The sequence below is a fragment of the Meleagris gallopavo genome, chromosome 1, assembly GCF_000146605.3.
Source record: "Meleagris gallopavo isolate NT-WF06-2002-E0010 breed Aviagen turkey brand Nicholas breeding stock chromosome 1, Turkey_5.1, whole genome shotgun sequence".
In the NCBI taxonomy this organism is placed as follows: domain Eukaryota; kingdom Metazoa; phylum Chordata; class Aves; order Galliformes; family Phasianidae; genus Meleagris; species Meleagris gallopavo.
Window position 1 is genome coordinate 180,545,730 of NC_015011.2, and position 18,373 is coordinate 180,564,102.

At 40.5% G+C, this 18,373-nt stretch overlaps 1 protein-coding gene across 2 annotated transcripts in view; it reads left to right on the top strand.

Moving 5' to 3' along the window:
• SESN3 (sestrin 3) overlaps window positions 1-17,013 on the top strand; it is a 19,644-nt gene extending 2,631 nt beyond the window's left edge. Inside the window, exons 2-10 of one of the 2 annotated variants that reach the window (XM_010706093.3) lie at window positions 1,139-1,336; window positions 1,652-1,834; window positions 2,228-2,464; window positions 3,992-4,139; window positions 6,199-6,314; window positions 8,673-8,863; window positions 9,287-9,431; window positions 10,283-10,406; window positions 10,667-17,013. In XM_010706093.3, the coding sequence (XP_010704395.2) occupies window positions 1,139-1,336; window positions 1,652-1,834; window positions 2,228-2,464; window positions 3,992-4,139; window positions 6,199-6,314; window positions 8,673-8,863; window positions 9,287-9,431; window positions 10,283-10,369 (1,305 nt within the window). In that variant the 3' untranslated portion in view covers window positions 10,370-10,406; window positions 10,667-17,013. Of the gene's footprint in view, window positions 1-1,138; window positions 1,337-1,651; window positions 1,835-2,227; window positions 2,465-3,991; window positions 4,140-6,198; window positions 6,315-8,672; window positions 8,864-9,286; window positions 9,432-10,282 lie in introns of both variants that reach the window. The other variant, XM_010706092.3, reaches the window with a different exon arrangement.
• The last annotated feature ends 1,360 nt before the right edge of the window (window positions 17,014-18,373 follow it).

Genomic DNA, 18,373 nt, shown 5'->3' on the forward strand with positions numbered 1-18,373 from the left:
TCACCTCCCTCTCCTTGCTGGCCACCCCTTTTTAACTTGCAGCCCAGAACACAGTTGGCTTTCTGGGCTGCAAGCACACACTGCTGGCTCATGTCCAGCTTCTCATCCACCAGGACCCCCAAGTCCTTCTCCACAGGGCTGATCTTAAGGAGATCTTCCCCTAGTTTGTATAAATACCTGGGATTGCCCCGGCCCAGCTTGGTGGAAAAAGATTTGACACACAGTATGTTTATCAACCCATCACCGAGAAGGAAAACATACTTTAAATAGAGCTGCTCAGCAAGAGTTGTGTCTTCTTGGTTTTAGGCACGTTTTCTGTCTCTGTACAGTAAATCTGCTAAAATGGTTTCCCATTTCATAGTGCTTGCAGCAGTATGCTGACTGCTCTAAAACCTGAAATAGGATAAATACTGGGTATTTTAGCCTTTTGCTTGTAGCTTCAATGGTGAGCATGTTTAAAATGGCAGTTCTTGGTGATAAACACTGAGTAATAGTGCTAATACTGTGTCAGGGCTTGCAGTTCAAGAGCTGCTTACTTGTACTGCTTCATTTCATCTTGTGCCCAAGGTTTAGATCAGCTGGAATAATTAAAGAACAGCTTTTGTTTAAAGAAAGCATTAAATTCCTATTCTAAATAATACTTGAATGTTACAGACAAATTAGCATTTGATCTCCTCTTCAATTATACAAACCCAGCAGTGGTAGATTGCCAGGCTGTTTCTATAATTTGGTTACGTAACCGCACTCTTCTCCATTAGTTTCAAAATTCTTTTTAGGGCTGAGTGTTTGGGTAGTGTGTGTCTGTACAGGTTGACGTCCATAAAGACTTTACTTTCCGGTTTTGCTCACTTCCAAATCTCCAAACAAATTTTACATTAAGCATCTGAGAGTTTAGCCATTTTGGAAAGCTCTGCAGAAAATGTTCTGGGTTTCTGTAGACAGTTACTAAAACAGCAGTCATATGGTGTTCTTCAGTGCTCAGTATACAAGTAACATCTGTGTGCATATTCACTTATTAACAGGCACATGTATACATCTAGATCTTCAGAATTGCCTGGAAGTTTTTTACACAAGCAAACATTTCATACTACAGTACGTTTCTCTCCAGTATCTTAAGTTTCTCCATCTTATTTTGAAGGTGATGCAAGCAAATGGTTTGGATGAACGTACTAATCTTCTTGTGGAAGAATACTCTACATCTGGCCGCCTGGACAACATCACACAGGTCATGAGTATCCACACGCAGTACCTGGAGTCTTTCCTCCGCAGCCAGTTCTACATGCTGCGCATGGATGGGCCCCTTCCTTTGCCATATAGGCACTACATTGCTATAATGGTATGTGCTAATGGGCTATGCATTTTCTCCCACGACCTTGACTTTTTATTAAAAAAAGAAAAAGGAAGCCTTTAGAAAGAAGGGGCTAGTATGATCTAGAGATTCTCTGCAACCTCAATTAGAGCTTGTGTTGCAAAGTAAGCACACTTACTGGAGAACCCTCCCTACTGTGTAGAAATGATTTGCAATATAAAACATGCCCCTTTGCAATCAAATTGTATTTTTGTTTTGTGTTAATATCCTGTTTCTACCTGCAACAAAATCACATTACTTGCTAATGTGCTGATCTTTTCCCTCTGTGTTTAATTATCTTAGGCCGCTGCCAGACATCAGTGTTCCTACCTAATAAATATGCATGTTGATGAGTTTTTGAAGACTGGTGGTATTGCAGAATGGTTGAACGGTTTAGAATACATTCCCCAAAGGCTGAAAAATCTGAACGAAATAAACAAACTCCTTGCACACCGGCCCTGGCTGATCACGAAAGAGCACATTCAGGTACCTGTTGAATTGTGCCTTGTAATAGCAGTAAATGTCCAGTAATAAGAACTGCTAAGAACTAAGCTATGTCTGGTTAGACTTTTTTTTACCTTGAGTTAAAAAATTCAGGGAAGTTCTAGAGCATCGAATGAGCCAATAAATTCTGCTGTGTGACAAAGGCAACAAGATTTATTTTTTAGAAGTAGCAATGATTAAAATAACCCCGGGAGAATCAAGGTAATATATCGGGCCTCTCTCTTTTAATCTAGTGAGTGTTTGCGTGCGAGAGGAGTATGGTGTTTATTGGAAGAAAGGAATTGATCCCTTTTTAAAACTCATGCATAGCATCTTATACAAAAGCTGGGGGCCAAAAGAAATTTTATATTTACACTTTTTTTATTCTCATTTCAGAAACTTGTCAAGACTGGGGAAAATAATTGGTCTCTTCCTGAACTGGTGCATGCTGTTGTCCTGTTGGCACATTATCATGCCTTGGCAAGTTTTGTATTTGGTAGTGGCATTAATCCAGAGAGAGATCCGGATACATCTAATGGAGTCAGACTTATAGCAGTCAACAACTTCTGTGTCTGTGATCTTGCCAATGACAACAACATAGAAAATGCATCCCTCACAAGTAGCAACTTTGGGGTTAGTGTTGCAAGAAGATTCTTTTTACTTGCCTCTGTTTTGCATTAGAAAGCTTTCTTCCATTCTTTCCTGTTTAAATTTCAGGGTAATTTGAAAGTTTTTGTCTATTTTCTGAAATGCTTGGGTCTGGTTACTCTTACATTAGCTTTAGCAGTTGCTGTGTAATCCTTTTCAAAACCACACTGAAACAGAGGATGATAGTTAAAGTAATGTGATTTTAATAGCTAATCTCACAACCCATTGAGCAAGACTAAAACTATGCTTCCAGTTGGAAACTTAAAGTGCCAGTGTCTACAGATGGTGTATCACTGATAAGAACATGGCGTTATCCATGTTCCGACCATGTGGAATGAAAAAAGAAATGGGAAGAAAGCAGCAGAGGTCGCATTATTCATTTTGACTTCAAGGTCTGTGATCACAAAACAGGTCAATTTTGAAAAACACTTCTATGTGGCTGAGAGGAAATGTCTGAAATAAATGGCATGGTTCTTCGTGCAGGTATTCTGGTCTTGGGTGAACCAAGAGAGGACTTAACATAAATGCATTTTTTTTCCTAAAATTGCCTTTGAAGAAAAGTCCTTGAATTAATATCAATTGGTGAATTAGCCTCATCTCCTTTATGGAATATAAGGATTGCGAGCAAAGTCAGTAGATGCAGTTTTCCAAACTAGCAGTCAGCTTGCAATGTGAGTTTGTGATCCATCAGTTCCGCTAGTGCATCCAAAGTGAAGTTTCTGGGCTGTAAGACATGCCAGCTTAAATCACCAGGATGTCTTACTCTGCGTTGGTAGTGGGCAGAGGGCTGCTGCTGGCTGCAGGTAGCTTGGTAAGCAGAGAGTGCTACGCTGAGAGACATTCAGAGTCAGGGGCAGAAAACTGGAATCAAGAAGAAAAGGTGGAAGAGAAAGACCAAGCAGTTCACCTTGTGGAAAATGGTGAATGAAGATCACCAAGCTCCAAACTTCGATGTATTTCTGTTGAAGAGAACAGTTTTCCACACAAGAACAAGAAGAAAAGGTCCATGTAATAGTTGTTTTGAGCACACAGAATGAATAGAAATGAAAAAAAAAAAAGGAAAATACTGTTTGTCTCAGGTTGTGTTCCTGTATTGTGCTGTATCTCCTCAGTAAGGAGGAGATTTGTATTACCAGTAGATTGAGTAAAAGTACCATAAAGGTTGGTTTTGTATGCACAGAGGGCATATGAGTGTCTTTATCTGAGCAATCTTTATGGGGGAAAATGCATTTTAAGCAACTGTGTTTTCCATGTTCAAACACTGCCTCTTCCACTGTTAATTGTGCTGCAGTAGTGTGCTGTGATAGATGAGAGCAACACTTACCTCTTTCCTTCTCCTGATTTTCTGAAAGCTGTTTGTCTACACTCTGTATTACACAAGGAATTCTGGCTTAAGCTTTCATATTTGCTGCTCTCTTTTTTTTTGAGAACGTTTATTGTTGAGCATGAACTGTGAAGATGACACACACTGTCTGTCTTCTGATTTTAAAGAGTGTCTTGATGTTTTTGCAGATTGCAGATTCCTTAAGTGAGCTGGAGGCCTTGATGGAGAGGATGAAGAGGCTGCAAGAAGATAAAGAAGATGAAGAAGCCTCTCAGGAAGAAATGGACACTCGCTTTGAGAAGGAGAAGAAGGAGAGTCTGCTAGTAATTAGTGGAGGTATTTATGTATTTCTGCTTTTTCAGTTTAAGTTGGATTTTTTGGGGGCTTTGCATAAACTAAACAAAGAGTACAGTTCAATGCCTACAGCATTTTTGTTTATTTCTTTGTGCTCGATCTTGGCTTAGTAAAAGTGTGGTAAGGATCACTTGGTTCACCTCTTTAACCTTTCCTTATTGGCAAATACCAAAATCCATTTTGCTTCTTGAAATTTAGCTTTTGTGTGTTTAGAAAAACAAAACAAAACAACAACAAAAAAATAAACCATAAGTTTCTGTAAGAGTTTGAGTGTAAACTCCACTTTCTTTATATTCTCTATGTTTTCAGATTTATTCATTCATGCTTCTTCTCCAACTTGCTGTTTTTAGTGATCGTTCTTCTGTGCTTTTCTGTTACCAGTATGATGTCAGAGACTGCTTAGCATTCAGTTTATTTCTGACTATTTCAGTTTTCATTTCTAACAAATGATATGATGAGGTATTCTGTACAGACACCAAGGGTTTTTTTCCTAAGAAAGCATTTTAAGAAGATTGTTAAGACAGTCAGAATCCCAGCCATCTCTTTATGTTAGAGGTTGCCTGAATGTCATAGCTTTATCTCTTTGAGGAACAACTCATAAAATGCCACAAACTGCATGGACACTATGAATGTAATGGTATCAGTCGCTGCAAAGAGAATCTGGTAAGAAAATCAAAAATATGCACTGTGGTGAATTCCTTCTTCTTGTTCAGAATACAAGCCAGAACAAACATATCTGAGGTACTTCAGGTTTGGTGCACCAAGCCCAAAAGGGAGGAAGAGTTCTGTGAGTTGGCAGTGATTGTTTTGTGGCTTTCTAAGAATATCCAAAAGCCCTGAAGCAGATTTCCACCAATATCATTGTTGGATGTTTAGAAGTGGACACTGTCCGTTCTCGCTTAGACAATCTCAACTGTGTCGATGAACTGAGACCCACTGTGGTTTCATTTTCAAATTGGGAAGTCTCTGCCACTCAAGCTTTTAAGCATGAGGTGTTGTTTGGGCTAGGAGGGATTTTTTTTCGCTGGTGTTGCTGCTAGTCTTTCCTTTGCTGGGTTTGAGGTGAGGAGACTGCATGCACCATGCCTTGTACCCTTCCAGGGAATCCAGCCATTGCTGGGGAGAGGGGTGTATGTATGCAGGTGTTAAATTCTTCGCGAGGATTCGCTTTTGCAGATGCTGCTCAATCTTCTTCCTACGCAGTTATGTTTTGATTGTTTAATGAGGCAGAGAGGAGATAAAGCACTTCTGCAATTCTTAGGCTAACCGACTTTTTAGTGGACATATGGCAACTGTTCTGTCGATGCACGTGGAAGCAGGCCAGGATTTTAACATCAGGGTCAAATGCAGTCAGCTATGCAGTAGTCAACTTCTGCAAAGGTAGTTACACAACCAGGCCACCTGTTTATTTGGGAGAGAAAGATTGATTCCTGATAGAGAACCTACACTTGCTTAGTGACACATTTTGGAGCTCTTTGAATATGCCTGGTTACTGGGGCTTCTGGCAGAATTTCAGCCTGTGCTATAGAGCTCTTCGCTTTCATTTAATCTTCTGTTGATATTTACTAGTGCAGTATTGCATTGCTCTCTTGTTGCTCTTATTCTGGGTTGTTACAGATCAGAGCTGGTGTAATTCTGGACACCGTACCTGCTCAGCATAACAATCTGGTTGTCAACAGGATTATTTTTCTGTCTCCTATTCTAATATAATGACTTTACAACAGGATTCATCTTGTCTAAGATACCTAGTGTGTCTCAGAAGTGAACTGAAAGAGGAGGATCTCTCCAGCAGTTTAGCTTATCTCTTCCCATCTTGGAGAAGTAATCTTGATATCCAGTGTAGGCTGATATGTAGACTCCAGGAGAAGGATGGACTCCATACAAGCAGATGAAGATGGACTTTTTTCCTTCCTTCATACCACTCTTTTCCTTTGCACATTTTTTAATTGCCTTCTAGTGCTGCAGTAGAGTGGTAATTTGAAGTCAGAGCTGACTCCTGTGCATGCCTAAAGCAAAGTATTTTGCTATTTTTTTCTCACAGCATTTGATGATGAAATAGTTTCTACAGATGTCTCCCGCTACGTTGAAGATCCTGGGTTTGGGTACAAAGACTTTGCACGGCGAGGAGAAGACCATCTGCCAACATTCAGAGCTCAGGTAGCATCTCTTTAAAGTACATTCACTCAAAGAATATATGCAGGTGTCATTGCAGGACAAGGTGAAGTAGTGGGACATGTTTGTTACATCTGCTTTTTCTTGTTATGGTCCATTAAATAATTTGGCATCTTCTATAAATTTACCAGCAATTAGTCTTTTACAATTTGTAAATCTCAAACAAGAGGAGATTTTATTTTCAGTCATATTCCAAGTATTAGCAGAATTAATACATGAAAACTGTAAAGCATATCACTAACTCTGGAATAAAAGCAAAAGGTAAAAAAAAAATTACCCTTCAAATGTGAAAAAGACCATACTGGAAGAATACTATATTCCTGCCATTTGTATCAAGTGCTCTCTGCCTTGAGTTATCAGTGAATAGATCTGTCTGTGTCTGTGAGAGTGATTTGGTGAAATCCATCCTGGAGATGCACCACAGCACTGAAATTTGAATGTCTGAAAAGAAAAAGAGTTCTTAAATATGATTACTATAACACTGAGGTTTCTGACTCTTTATGAATATATAAATATTCAGTGCTGTTGAAAGAACTGTCTCTTGTCTGTACCGTATCTTACATATGGTATCTTTGTCCATGACCAGACTCATAAGCCTCTGTGTAATATGTGATACAGCAGAGACCTTCTAGATGGTTCTGTTCCAGGTTATGAAGTAGATTCATAAGCAGTCTAGTGATAAATTGTAAGGAATGGAAGAAATCTTAAACCAAAACAGAGAACTTCAAGTAAAGCACAGTAGGTGCAGGATAACTCCATGGTCAGAAGATGTATCCAAGACTTTAAAATAAAAAATCTGATCACTTTCAGGAAATGTATTTAGCTATATAGCAGCCATTGCTGGTCTGGATAATTTACTCTGCGGTCTTCATATGAGTTTGAAGTAAGTAGATACTGCCAAAAAGAATAAGGCAGAGTCAGAGCCTGTAAATCAAACATACTGCTTAAATACTTTAGGAACAGCAGGCTCCCATGGAAAAAAACTCAACCAAAGTTGAAATTGGAACTAAAATGTCTCTGCTCTTAAATAAACAAGACAGCTTCTGGCCTATATTCAAAGGAGTCACCTTAACAATTTAACTTTATTAGTATGGCCTACTCTAAAGCAGTTCGATGTATGTACCCACAGCCATCCAAATACGCTGCTATTAATGCTGCTTAAATTGAAGCAGCATCACAAAACTCTGCAATAAATACAAACCTTATTCTGTTGAAACAAGACTATCATTGGTGTCTGTGCATTTAAATTCCGTGATAGAAATAGGTGCTTCACACACAGCAGAATGTCTTAAAATGTTAGCACGATTGCTATAAATCAGCTATTGTCAGTAAGCACTGCTTTGTTCCATCTTAGGGTTTCTGTTTTTGAAGCATTTATGATGTCCCTTGGGTGCACTTGACATTTCTGCAGGGCCAGGTAGATAAGGCATAGCTCCCAAACTTTGTGGTTGTTTGGACTGGCAACTGGAGGTCAAGTGAGACCTGGAGCATTTCAGATGTCACTGAATTCCAGTTTTAAGCAGCTGAATGTTATCCTTCCTAATACTTCCCTTAGTCCTAACCAGGGGTTCAGTTGGTAGATGAGCTCTAAAGCAAGTGAGTGGAGCCCCACAGTACTTCTGGAAAACAGCCAGGCACAGAGAAGGATGTGGAGATGATGCCCTCAGTTGTAGAGACTCTGTGATGGAGTAATGGAACACTTGCCAAGGATGTGGGCAAACTAACATGTTCTGTATAACCACAACACGGAGAGTGGTTGTACGCTGCTCTAATGCATACATGGTCATTCTCCTCTGCTGCTGATGCCATGCCATCAGCATGCAAAGATTTCCTATTCCTTGTGCAAACAGGCATGCTTTTGCTCTTGCAATCTAGCTGCTTGGCTAAGACCTGGATTTTATTACTTTGTTCAAGGATTTTTCAGCGCTTTGCCCAATGATTGTGCATTCTGGATGGAAGTACATACACCGCTTCTGCTTGGAGTTAAGCACTAAAGCCTCCAAGAGGAATAAATTTCTAAGTTTTACAAGTCTATCTTGTTCAGAATGGCACTGGTCAAAGCAGCAGAGCAGTGAAAAATTGACTCTGCACTTCAGAACAAGCTTGGGACTTTCTTCTCATGTAGGAAGGTGATAGCCAACCAAAGATGGGCAGTTGTGATATGATACTCATGGACAAGGAGACCTGGCAGAATGAGCAGGTGATATCAATGAAAGATTCAAAATGCAATTCTTTGGAGGAGAACAAAGCTACTCACAGACAACAAAAAGTGTTGAGCTATTGAAAAAATCACAGGGACTTCACTTCCCGTGTGTATTTATTTCTTTCCTTTTTCTCCTACAGGACTATACTTGGGAAAATCATGGCTTTTCCCTTGTAAACAGGCTTTATTCTGATATTGGGCATCTCCTCGATGAAAAGTTCCGGATGGTGTATAACCTCACGTATAACACTATGGCAACACATGAAGATGTTGATACAACTACGTTAAGAAGAGCTTTATTTAACTATGTCCACTGTATGTATGGAATCAGGTATGGAAGAAAACCCTTGGCTAAGGAGTACATTCAAAACTGTGTCAGCACCAAATGAAAATTGAACTGTGTGAAAAGCATCATCTTAGACTCTGGGTGTAGAGGTGGAGGTCGTACCTCAGTCTGAAAGTTGAGTGGTTTCTCTGCTGTGTCAGTAAAGCTTTTACTTCCAGTGAATTATGATTATGAGTCATATAAATGATTACGATTCAGGTTGAAACCAGCCTGTATTCTCTGCTCAGAAAAGACAGCATCCAGTAGCGAGCCTTTCCTCTGTTAGCAGAATGTATTCTAGCATATATAACAAGTGCTTGAATTCCTAAGCATAACAACTTAATGCTGCTAAGCATAAGAAGCTAATGCTGCAAATGACCGTGCTTTTAAGAATGCATGTCCAACAGAATTCCTGCCTTTGTTATGTAGGTATGATGACTATGATTATGGAGAAGTTAATCAGCTACTTGAACGCAGCCTGAAGGTTTACATAAAGACAGTGACCTGCTACCCAGAGAGAACTACCAAGCGCATGTACGATAGTTACTGGCGTCAGTTCAAGCACTCGGAGAAGGTACGTAGTGCACAGCCAGGCTGGCTGCACAGAGGCCCACATGCTGTTCATAAATGAAACTATGGTGACCCCCTGCCTATAGCAGGGGGTCGGAACTAAATGATCTTAAAGTTCATTTCCAGCCCAAACCATTCTATCATTCTGTGACTCCTAAAAATGGCTGTATTTCCCAAACTAGAGAAAAACACATGAGATTAATTCATTGAATGTTAAATATCAATCTTATGAAAACACTTACTAGTGTGCTGGAAATATATTGGTTTTTTTGTGTGTTTTTTTCTTACCTTGAGTGAGTTCTGCATAAAATTGAACTGACATCTGTAATAGAAAAGTGGATAAACTTGGGAATGCAGATGCAGTCAACCATGCCAATGCTTTGGATTTGTGGATCAAAAAAGAGCTTATTCCATATAAATATAATCTTCACAGTGCTTTTCATCAATAAAATTGTCAATATGTCTTCAGATATCTAAGTTAAATACTTCTGACAGGTTCAGTGCTTGCATGCCTGCCTGTCCGGTGTATAAATTGTTCCTTAGATTCTGTGTTCCTATATGGCATTCATAAGTGGTAGGAAACCAAAGAAAGCATGATTCTTGAAGAGCTATGCCATTGGGGTACAGAAGTGGTTTTGTTGGGACTTTTCAGATTGAAGGTCCCTTAAAGCAGGTGAAGTTAGTTCTTAGGACATCGTCCCAAAAGGAACTGGAATCTTGCAGCAGGTGCAAGGAGAAAGGACCTCATTTCTTGACGTGATACTTTACTAAAGGTTCCAGATGCTGGCATAAATGAATGAAATAAATGATCCTGCATTCAGGGGTGAGCTGAACGTCTGATTTAATTTCTAACAGGTTCACGTCAATCTACTTCTAATGGAAGCTCGTATGCAAGCAGAACTTCTGTACGCCCTTCGTGCCATAACTCGTCACTTAACCTGAAGCATTCACTGGGAGGGAGTAAAGGAATTTTTACTGAGTATGTAAAGACCTTTTGAAATAGATACACACCAGAAGCTGTTTGTGATGTAGCATCAGGTTATTCGATTCTATAGTGTCAAAGTTTAGCCGTGTTTCTTGACGGCTGTAATGTGCAATGACGTGTTTTATTTTCTTGATGCTTAACATTACTAATGATAACAAAAGTAACACTGAGGAGCACTACTCTGCATTGTTTCCGGTTGGATTTCTGCACGGTGGTCAGAATCCTAAAACTCTTTTTATTATATTCAATTCTAGCGCTTTGTTCTTTAAGCAAGGGAGTGAAGTGCTTAGAGACTTCTTTTCCAAGCAATCATTTTTCAGATTAGTGGAGTCCAGCAGAAGATTGGTTCTGCCTGTTCTGAGAGCGTGCCACAGCTCATAACTCTGACAGAGATGCACGTGCTGTGTTGCATTGAATTGCCCACTGGATTCTTCTGTGTCTCCTGGAGACTGCCTGCCAGCCACTGTCTTACTACAGCAATTGAAGGTGATGTGAAATGTGGATGCAAACCTTGACCACGCTTTAATGTGAAATTAATCATGACAAATTCTACAGCATGCTACTGAAGTGCAAAAGTCATCTGCTTTATTGTGTCTCTTCCCAAGAGGAGAGCCCTCACAATTTGCCATTTCAGCTACACTTACTGTGTTTGAATCATGCCTAATCTTGTTTTACTGACAGCCACCCTCAGTTGTCTTTACAATGTCCATACTCATCACATGTTGCAGTTTGTTGAGTTGGCACCTATAAAGCTGATACACAGGCTGACCAAAAATAGGGTTGTGGGATTCTTGCACTCTCTTCTTTCTCAATGTTTAAGTAAGGAAAGTAAAGGAAGGCTAGCGTATCTGTTCTGTCGTATTGGATGTATAGGAATTTATTTCCCATAGCTTCTTCATAGCATGAAATTTTAATGTTCAAAGCTTAAAAAGTTTCTATGCATTAGTGTGGGTGAACAAAAGAAAAGTGCAATATTAAAAAAAGCAAGCTTTTTTCCCTATCATGTCACTGCTAAAGTGTCCTTCTTCTATAGCCATAAAGAAATTGTAAAACCAAATTTCTTTATTGTCTAAGGCCTAGCAGTTTTGTTTTAGCTTTTGTGGCTTAAGACAACCTGATACTGAGATGCCAAAGCATCCCCAAAACAAAGCATTCTTAGACAACTGGTCATATTGGGGAAGGGAAGAAATAAGCTGCCAAAAATGTCACACTTTTGTGCTGTTTTCTGTTGCTTTTGACTAGTTTTAAGAGCACAAAATGCTGATATTTATAGCTTTATTTTGTATTGCATTTAATGAACCAGTGAAGTGCCTAAAGAGAAGCTTAAGCTTACCCAGTAGGATGTAAGTTGTCACTGCATAAACTTTTGTCTCTCAGTTTGGACTTTCCATAGTACTCAGAGGAGAGTGACCTTTCTTTCCGTTGCATACACGCAGAGCTAACTGGATAGGTTTACATTAATATTCCGTGGTATTTTAGAAGATAATACAGGATTTCTATCTGTTGATCACAGAATAGTTTTTGAAAAATGATAATATTACCAGTGCAGTCATACTTTTCATTGAGAAAATCGTGGACCAGTATGCATCTGAAATTGGTTTGCTTCCCTTTTCCCGAGGCTGTGCCGTGACTTCGCATGTCGGTTTACCCGCTCTGTCCATCTGCTCCAGCTGGGAAGGCTGAATGATTGTACACTTGGCTGCACTTTCCTACTGCAGGTCCTGCATGTGGAAAGCTTTTGAGGAAGAAATCAGTAATGTTTCTTTCTTTTCTGAAATGTAACGTTGGCTATTTAGACAACTATCTGATAGATGGCATCAGAGTCTCTTCTAGAGAGATCACTGGGTAAAACTTCAGATGTGTTTATTTTTATAGCTGACTGCTAGAGATCCTTCAGAAGTGTTAGGACATAAAGATATATGAACTTAGATTAACTTTCTTATTCCTACCTATTGTAACTGTAGTGGCCACACCAAATGGCTTTTGTGCATACAGCAGGTCTTCTGAGAGGCCTTTTCATGCAATACTTCTGCTTTTTTTTTTTTCAAGTGATGAGAACTGTACAGTACTACTTTAAATTCCTTTGCTTTGAAAAGTCAAGTATTTCTCAAGAAGCACAGCTGAGCTCTGGAAAGGAGGTGAAACTACATTTGGGTAAGGAATATGACCTCTTAGTTTCCCTTCAGAAATGCGAAGGTTCTTTGAGTAGGTTGGGTTTTGTGTTTGGAAACATGAGTGCCTTTACTTCTTTCCTTATGAAATATACTTGCCAACTCAGATGCCTTCTGAGCAAAGTACATGAGCAGATTTGAAAAATAGAAACCATAAATGGATCGCTCCATAAAATTTGTAGTAAATCAGTAATCTTTTTCTTTAAGTGCCATATCAAGTCACATATGGCCTGCGAGACATTCCACTGTAGGAAATGTCAAGTAGTTTGCTGTTTCTTTTTTTTTTTTTTAATATTAAAAGCAAACTTGAAACTTCTGAAAATGTTTTCCATGTGGCACTTTTTTTTCCAGAGTATGGCATTTACAGCATAACAGTTTATAGCTTAGTTCTTATACTCAGATTTATGATTTCTAATAGACGTTTGTTCAGAATAGGTCTTTAAAGTCATACAGTTCTACCATATGCTTCATGCATGCTTTGGGCTCGCACTGTGCCAAATTTTCACATGCAAGTGTTCTTGGAGTTTTTGCATTTTGAAAGCACTCATGAATGTGAATCTTCACGCTTTGATCATTAATATTATTCTGAAGAATACAGTAATTGTTGGAAGCGTAGATACTCTCCATCTGTGTTCCTTTATTGGAATTGATATTTACCAGCATTAATGTTAATGCACAGAATCCCAGCTGTGACCATCATAAAACAAAGTGTGCAGTCTCCTGACTGTGAAGAGAAAGCTCGTTAGGTACAAATTAACTAGCTAGCATAGGGAATGTAAGTAGGGAATAGAGCTTTTGAGCTGGGACAGCTTCTTATCATTGCAGAATCACTCTAAGATGTGTGTTCTGATAGATTGATAGAATACATTATCACTGAAACTGTTCCTTTTTTTTTCTTGGTAATGGAGAGAAGTGGAAAAGGTAGTAATTGGAAGAAACATTTGCATTTCCCAGAATATTCTGCCCGCAGCTGAACATCACAAGAGTGTCATCATGCTGGAGCAGAGACCATTTTAAACGGAGGTAGAATTTGGGAGTAGTGAAAGTAGTGTTGAGGTAGCCTATGAAAATTTTGGTAAGCTGTAATGGATTTATTTTTAGTGGTTCAAAAATCCTAAAGCCTTCATTAAAATGAAGAGGATGTACTTTCAGCTTTAAGAACTAGCAGATTGCCACATCAGCTTTTCCCATGTATTAAAAAAGTCCTTAAAGCACAGGAAAATCCATGATTCTGAACAACTAAAAATGTAGGGCTCAGTACAAATTTAGAACAGATTAGAGCTGAACACAGAAGAACACATTTTGCTTCTCTCTCACTTGAGTGCAGAAGGTCACAGCACCAGATTCTTCAGTAGTAGTTTTGTTCGTAGCAATGCTGAGAGATGCTTTCATGGGATTGGGGAAGAGCAGCGTGTTGCCAGAATTTCAGTGGGAATTTAAGCAACTCAGCACTCAGCAAAATTCTACAAGGTGCCCACTTGCATTTTTGAGTCAGAGTTTTAAAGATACTTAATCACCTACGATCAATAGAATACAAGCAGTTTCTATAGAGATTAAGGGAATAATATGAAGCAGATCCATGTGATTTGCAGCAATTGTTAACAAAATGGGTTTTTGGGGAGGCTTAAAATAGAGCAATCTTTCCAAAAGAAGTTAAACTGTAAGCTGCTGCTCTTGCAAAACAGGTTTTTGTTTCTCATGCTTGTGTGTTTTCCATGGACATCGGCATGCACTTCAGGTTCATATTCCAGAGTTTGGACTCCCTTTTTGAAGAGCTGGATTATTTCACCTCTGCTTGCAGAAAAGATCAGCTGCCATTAGCAAATAGATAGCTTGTGCCAGGACTTAAGAGTTTTGGCCAGGTGAATGTATTCCAGATCTTCTTAAATTCAGCTGATTTTCTTTCAGATGCTTTTCTTAGGTAGTCAGATCCTTCTCCCCTAAATAAGGGATGATGTTGCACAAAATAGAGGTGGGGTTGAATTCATAGTAAGGGAACTTTCCCAGTACTGATCTGAATATATCTGTTAGAATTGGTTTGCCATTAACTGTCATTCCAAGAGCTGGACAAAAATGTCAGTTTTCCCCACCTGAGCTTTAGACTTATTCTTCCTAATGTAGCCAGCATGGTATGGTGGTCTAAAGAGATGCACTCACCAGTTTTTTCACCTTTGGAAATTTTAAATGTAGCTTTTTATCTGCAGTTGAAAATTAATTTGACATTTCATACCTACTGCATGGATCACAGTGGTGGGAGATGGAAATAGCACAGTAACATGAGGAAACTTGAGGTGCATCTTGAATGGTGTTGATTTATTTCTTAGAGCAAGTTTTCTTGCTATGCCATCATGCAGCTGCTCCCTCACATGCATCAGATCTCTCTTGCAGACATTTAATTCTTCTGCTGTTCACCAGAGGCAAAACCTGTTGTTTCTCAGCCTGCTGCCACCACCCCACCTTACATGCTTCTTATCATCCCAACTCACAGCCCTCAGCTTGCAGAGACAGCCTTACAGCCATAACCTTGTAAAACAGTGTAAAACAACGTGCACTTCTTACATTACCATTCATTGCTGAGTTCAGAGGACCTTTCTCCTGTTCAGAAACACTTAATTCCAGGATCAGGTTATTTCTGGACAGGAAATCTGAATCTAGTGTAAAGTATGGCACTTAGTACTTGCTTAAAACATTGAAGTAGTTTTTGCTAGTATTGCATCATGTTCCATCTGTGGAATTAGAGGAATAATCCAGTGGATCCACTGACAAAATGCTTTCTTTGGCAAAACACGCCTGTTTGAGCCTTTGAGCTGGGCAGGCTTCTTACAGGGAGCTGTCATGGGAATTTTGAGTTGCTCATGTGCAGAGTGGATGGGAATAGGGCAGGCACCAGCAGGGCCCTTCCAAGCCGTGTTCCCCATAATCGGACAGACACAGATGGCTTTCAGAACAAATGGATTTGGGTTTTTCATTTATTCGAGGGATAACTCTGATTGCAAACTTAGAGTAGTTACTTGAGATACAGACACATTTGGATGTTGATCAGAGCTCATGGAAGATAGGAATTCAAATTCTGCCCTTGTTACAGTAGGTAGAGCCAGTATTTAAGTTGCCAATGAATATACTAAATGTGGGCAGAAGCTCTAGCTGTAGGAATCAAAAACAGGCTTTCTGGAAGGGATATACCTGGTATAGGAGGATGTTGACATTTCAGTCAGTTAGAGAAGCTTCATTGATGTGTCTAAAAGGTTCGTATGCATGTCCATGTGTAGAGGAGGCAGCAGGAAATACCTTCTTCCAAGATTTCCTCAAGGATGAAACACCAAGCTGCTCTGGAAAGCTTTTCCCTTTTCTTACTCCATGGATGGAGAGGGGAAGGGAACCTTCCTCATGTGGCTGCATAAAGCATGCTCCTCATTCACCACTCCATGCTCATGCCATGCCACCAGATGCAAACCAGCCTTTCTGCTTCCCTCCCCATCCGTTGCCAGGCCAGTGGGGCTGCAGGCCCAGAGGGGCTGAAGGCCCAGAGAAGTGGTGGGTGCCCCATCCCTGGAGGAATTCAAGGCCACATTGGATGGGATCCTGGGCAGCCTGATCTGGTGGATGGCAATCCTGCCCATGGCAGAGGGGTTGGAACCAGTTGGGCCTTGAGGTCCTCTCCAACCTAAGCCATTCTATGATTCGGTTTTCCTATGAGACACTCCAGCATCCAGGGCAAAAAGATGTTCCCACAGGGAAACCAAAATGATTAGGCTGCATCCCTTGGACTCTGTGAGGAGGCACAGGCACCAATATTCCACGGCTGTTGATTGGAACTGGATTTAAACAGTAGCTTAAAAAAATAGGAATTCTGTAAACTTGAAATCTCTCAGTTTTACCCTTTCTCCTTTTGCTGGAGAGCTATATAATGAATGTATATGCTTTATCTTTCTATCCGACGTAACTGAAAATCAGACTGCCAACTTCTTGTTTTGTATTAGCCTCTTTTCTTTTTTTTTAGGAAAAAAAAGTTTGTGAGCAATATATGTAGCATGCTGTGAACGTCTGTTTTGATCTTTATAGTTACTCTTTAATTCATCAGTATTAACACCAGTTCTTTTTTGTGTTTCCCTTGGTACTTTGTATGCAGTGTAATCAGAAGCTGTGATGGGCTCTGCAGTCCCGTGCTTTGTTACTGTAACTCCTTGATTTCTATGAAGCACCTGACTGTGGGCCACTGGGCAGGCAGTGCGGCCGTACAGCACTGCCACTTTTCAATCTCTTGTACTATGTATAGTTTTAAGTAGAATAAGCTTTTTAACAGAATATTGATGCGGTTTATGATTCACACCGGCTGCGAGCGTCTGGTGAGTGAGAGTCTTTGTATTTATAGTTGTTGGGGGGGAGGGGGTTGTTTTGTTGTTCTTTTTTTTTTTTTTAAATTCATAAGGTAGCAAACTTGATAAACATAGCCACTTTAAACTGCTCGTGCTAAACAGACCCTGCTGTAGATGGAATACCACTGTCAATGCAGGAGGAGCTCTGGCAGTGTTGAGCTGGCAACGCCCAGCCATGTTGGGCCATGCCTGCGCAGGCCATAGCTGCAAGGCTCGGCCCTCCTCGCCTCAGCAGGTCACTTCATCCCCTCTGCACAGAGCAACCCAAGTGCTGAGGAAGCCTTGTTGGCGAGGAAGGACAGACAGGCAGGCAGACAGATGGCCGAGTGCTTGGTCAACCCGCCAGGCCAAGATGGGGAGCGTAGCTCCCAGGCCTCTCTGCAGTACGCAGATGGGCTTCTGGTTTGACGGCCACAAAGGCTGGCTCGCTAAGGGCAGGAATTGCTCCCCGCTCAGGTGGTTGTGCAGAGACAGCCTTGGTCTGAGCCTCCTGTCAGCAGCACGGTGCAGGGCCACCCCAGCAGGCAGGCAGCTCCCTGCTGACTGCAGCTCTCCCCTCTGGACAGGGAGCGCCTTGTTCCGTGGCTGCTGCCAGCTCTGCCCTGTTTGGGGACAGAAGAAGAAAGACAAAGCTCTGATCCTGCTGCTCCGTCCCACCACGTCCCCTGCAGCTCTGCTCTCTGCTGGGCGATGTTTGGCACAGGGACACGTCCCTGCATTGTCCCTTGGGCTGCCGCCTGCCCTCAGCTCTGGGCAGAGCTTGCAGGGTCTGTGCTGTAGCGGAGGTTTGCCTGCAAGGCATGGCAGCTGCTAGGAGTGAACTGTGGGTGTCCACAGCAGCTTTTACCTATTTTTTTTCTGTTTTTGCTGATTGGTATTATTTTTTCCTTTTTTTTCTTTTTTGTTGTTGCAGAGGACAGACTGACCTATTGGGAAAGGTTGTTTTTGTTTTTTTTGGTTGGTTTTTTTTGTGCGTGTGATTTTTTTTTAGTTTTTAAGTTACCCGACTTGAATTTATCTGAACAGATGCAGAAGGAACTTTTTTGTGAGTTAAGAGACAAAAATGCATTTTTAAACAAAGGAATCATGTATTAACATTTTAACAGCAATTCATAAATCTGCACTTTTTATGAGGTTTTGAAAAATCTATTTATAGGTACGGAACAATGGGGTTTGTTTAAAACTGTATTGCATTTATACTTGCTGAAATTACTTTCATTGTTATCAGTAGGAATTTCATTGGTTAAATAAAACTGATAAAACCTGCCTTTTCTTCAGTGCATTATTTACCGAGTGCTCAGGACTGGGTCAGCAGAACACTTGGGAAGAGCTCTAATCCTGGAAGTGTTATGCCCTTCTATGTACTTGTCCTGGTCTTTAGTCCAGGTCTGTATTGCAAACACAGGTCCTGAAA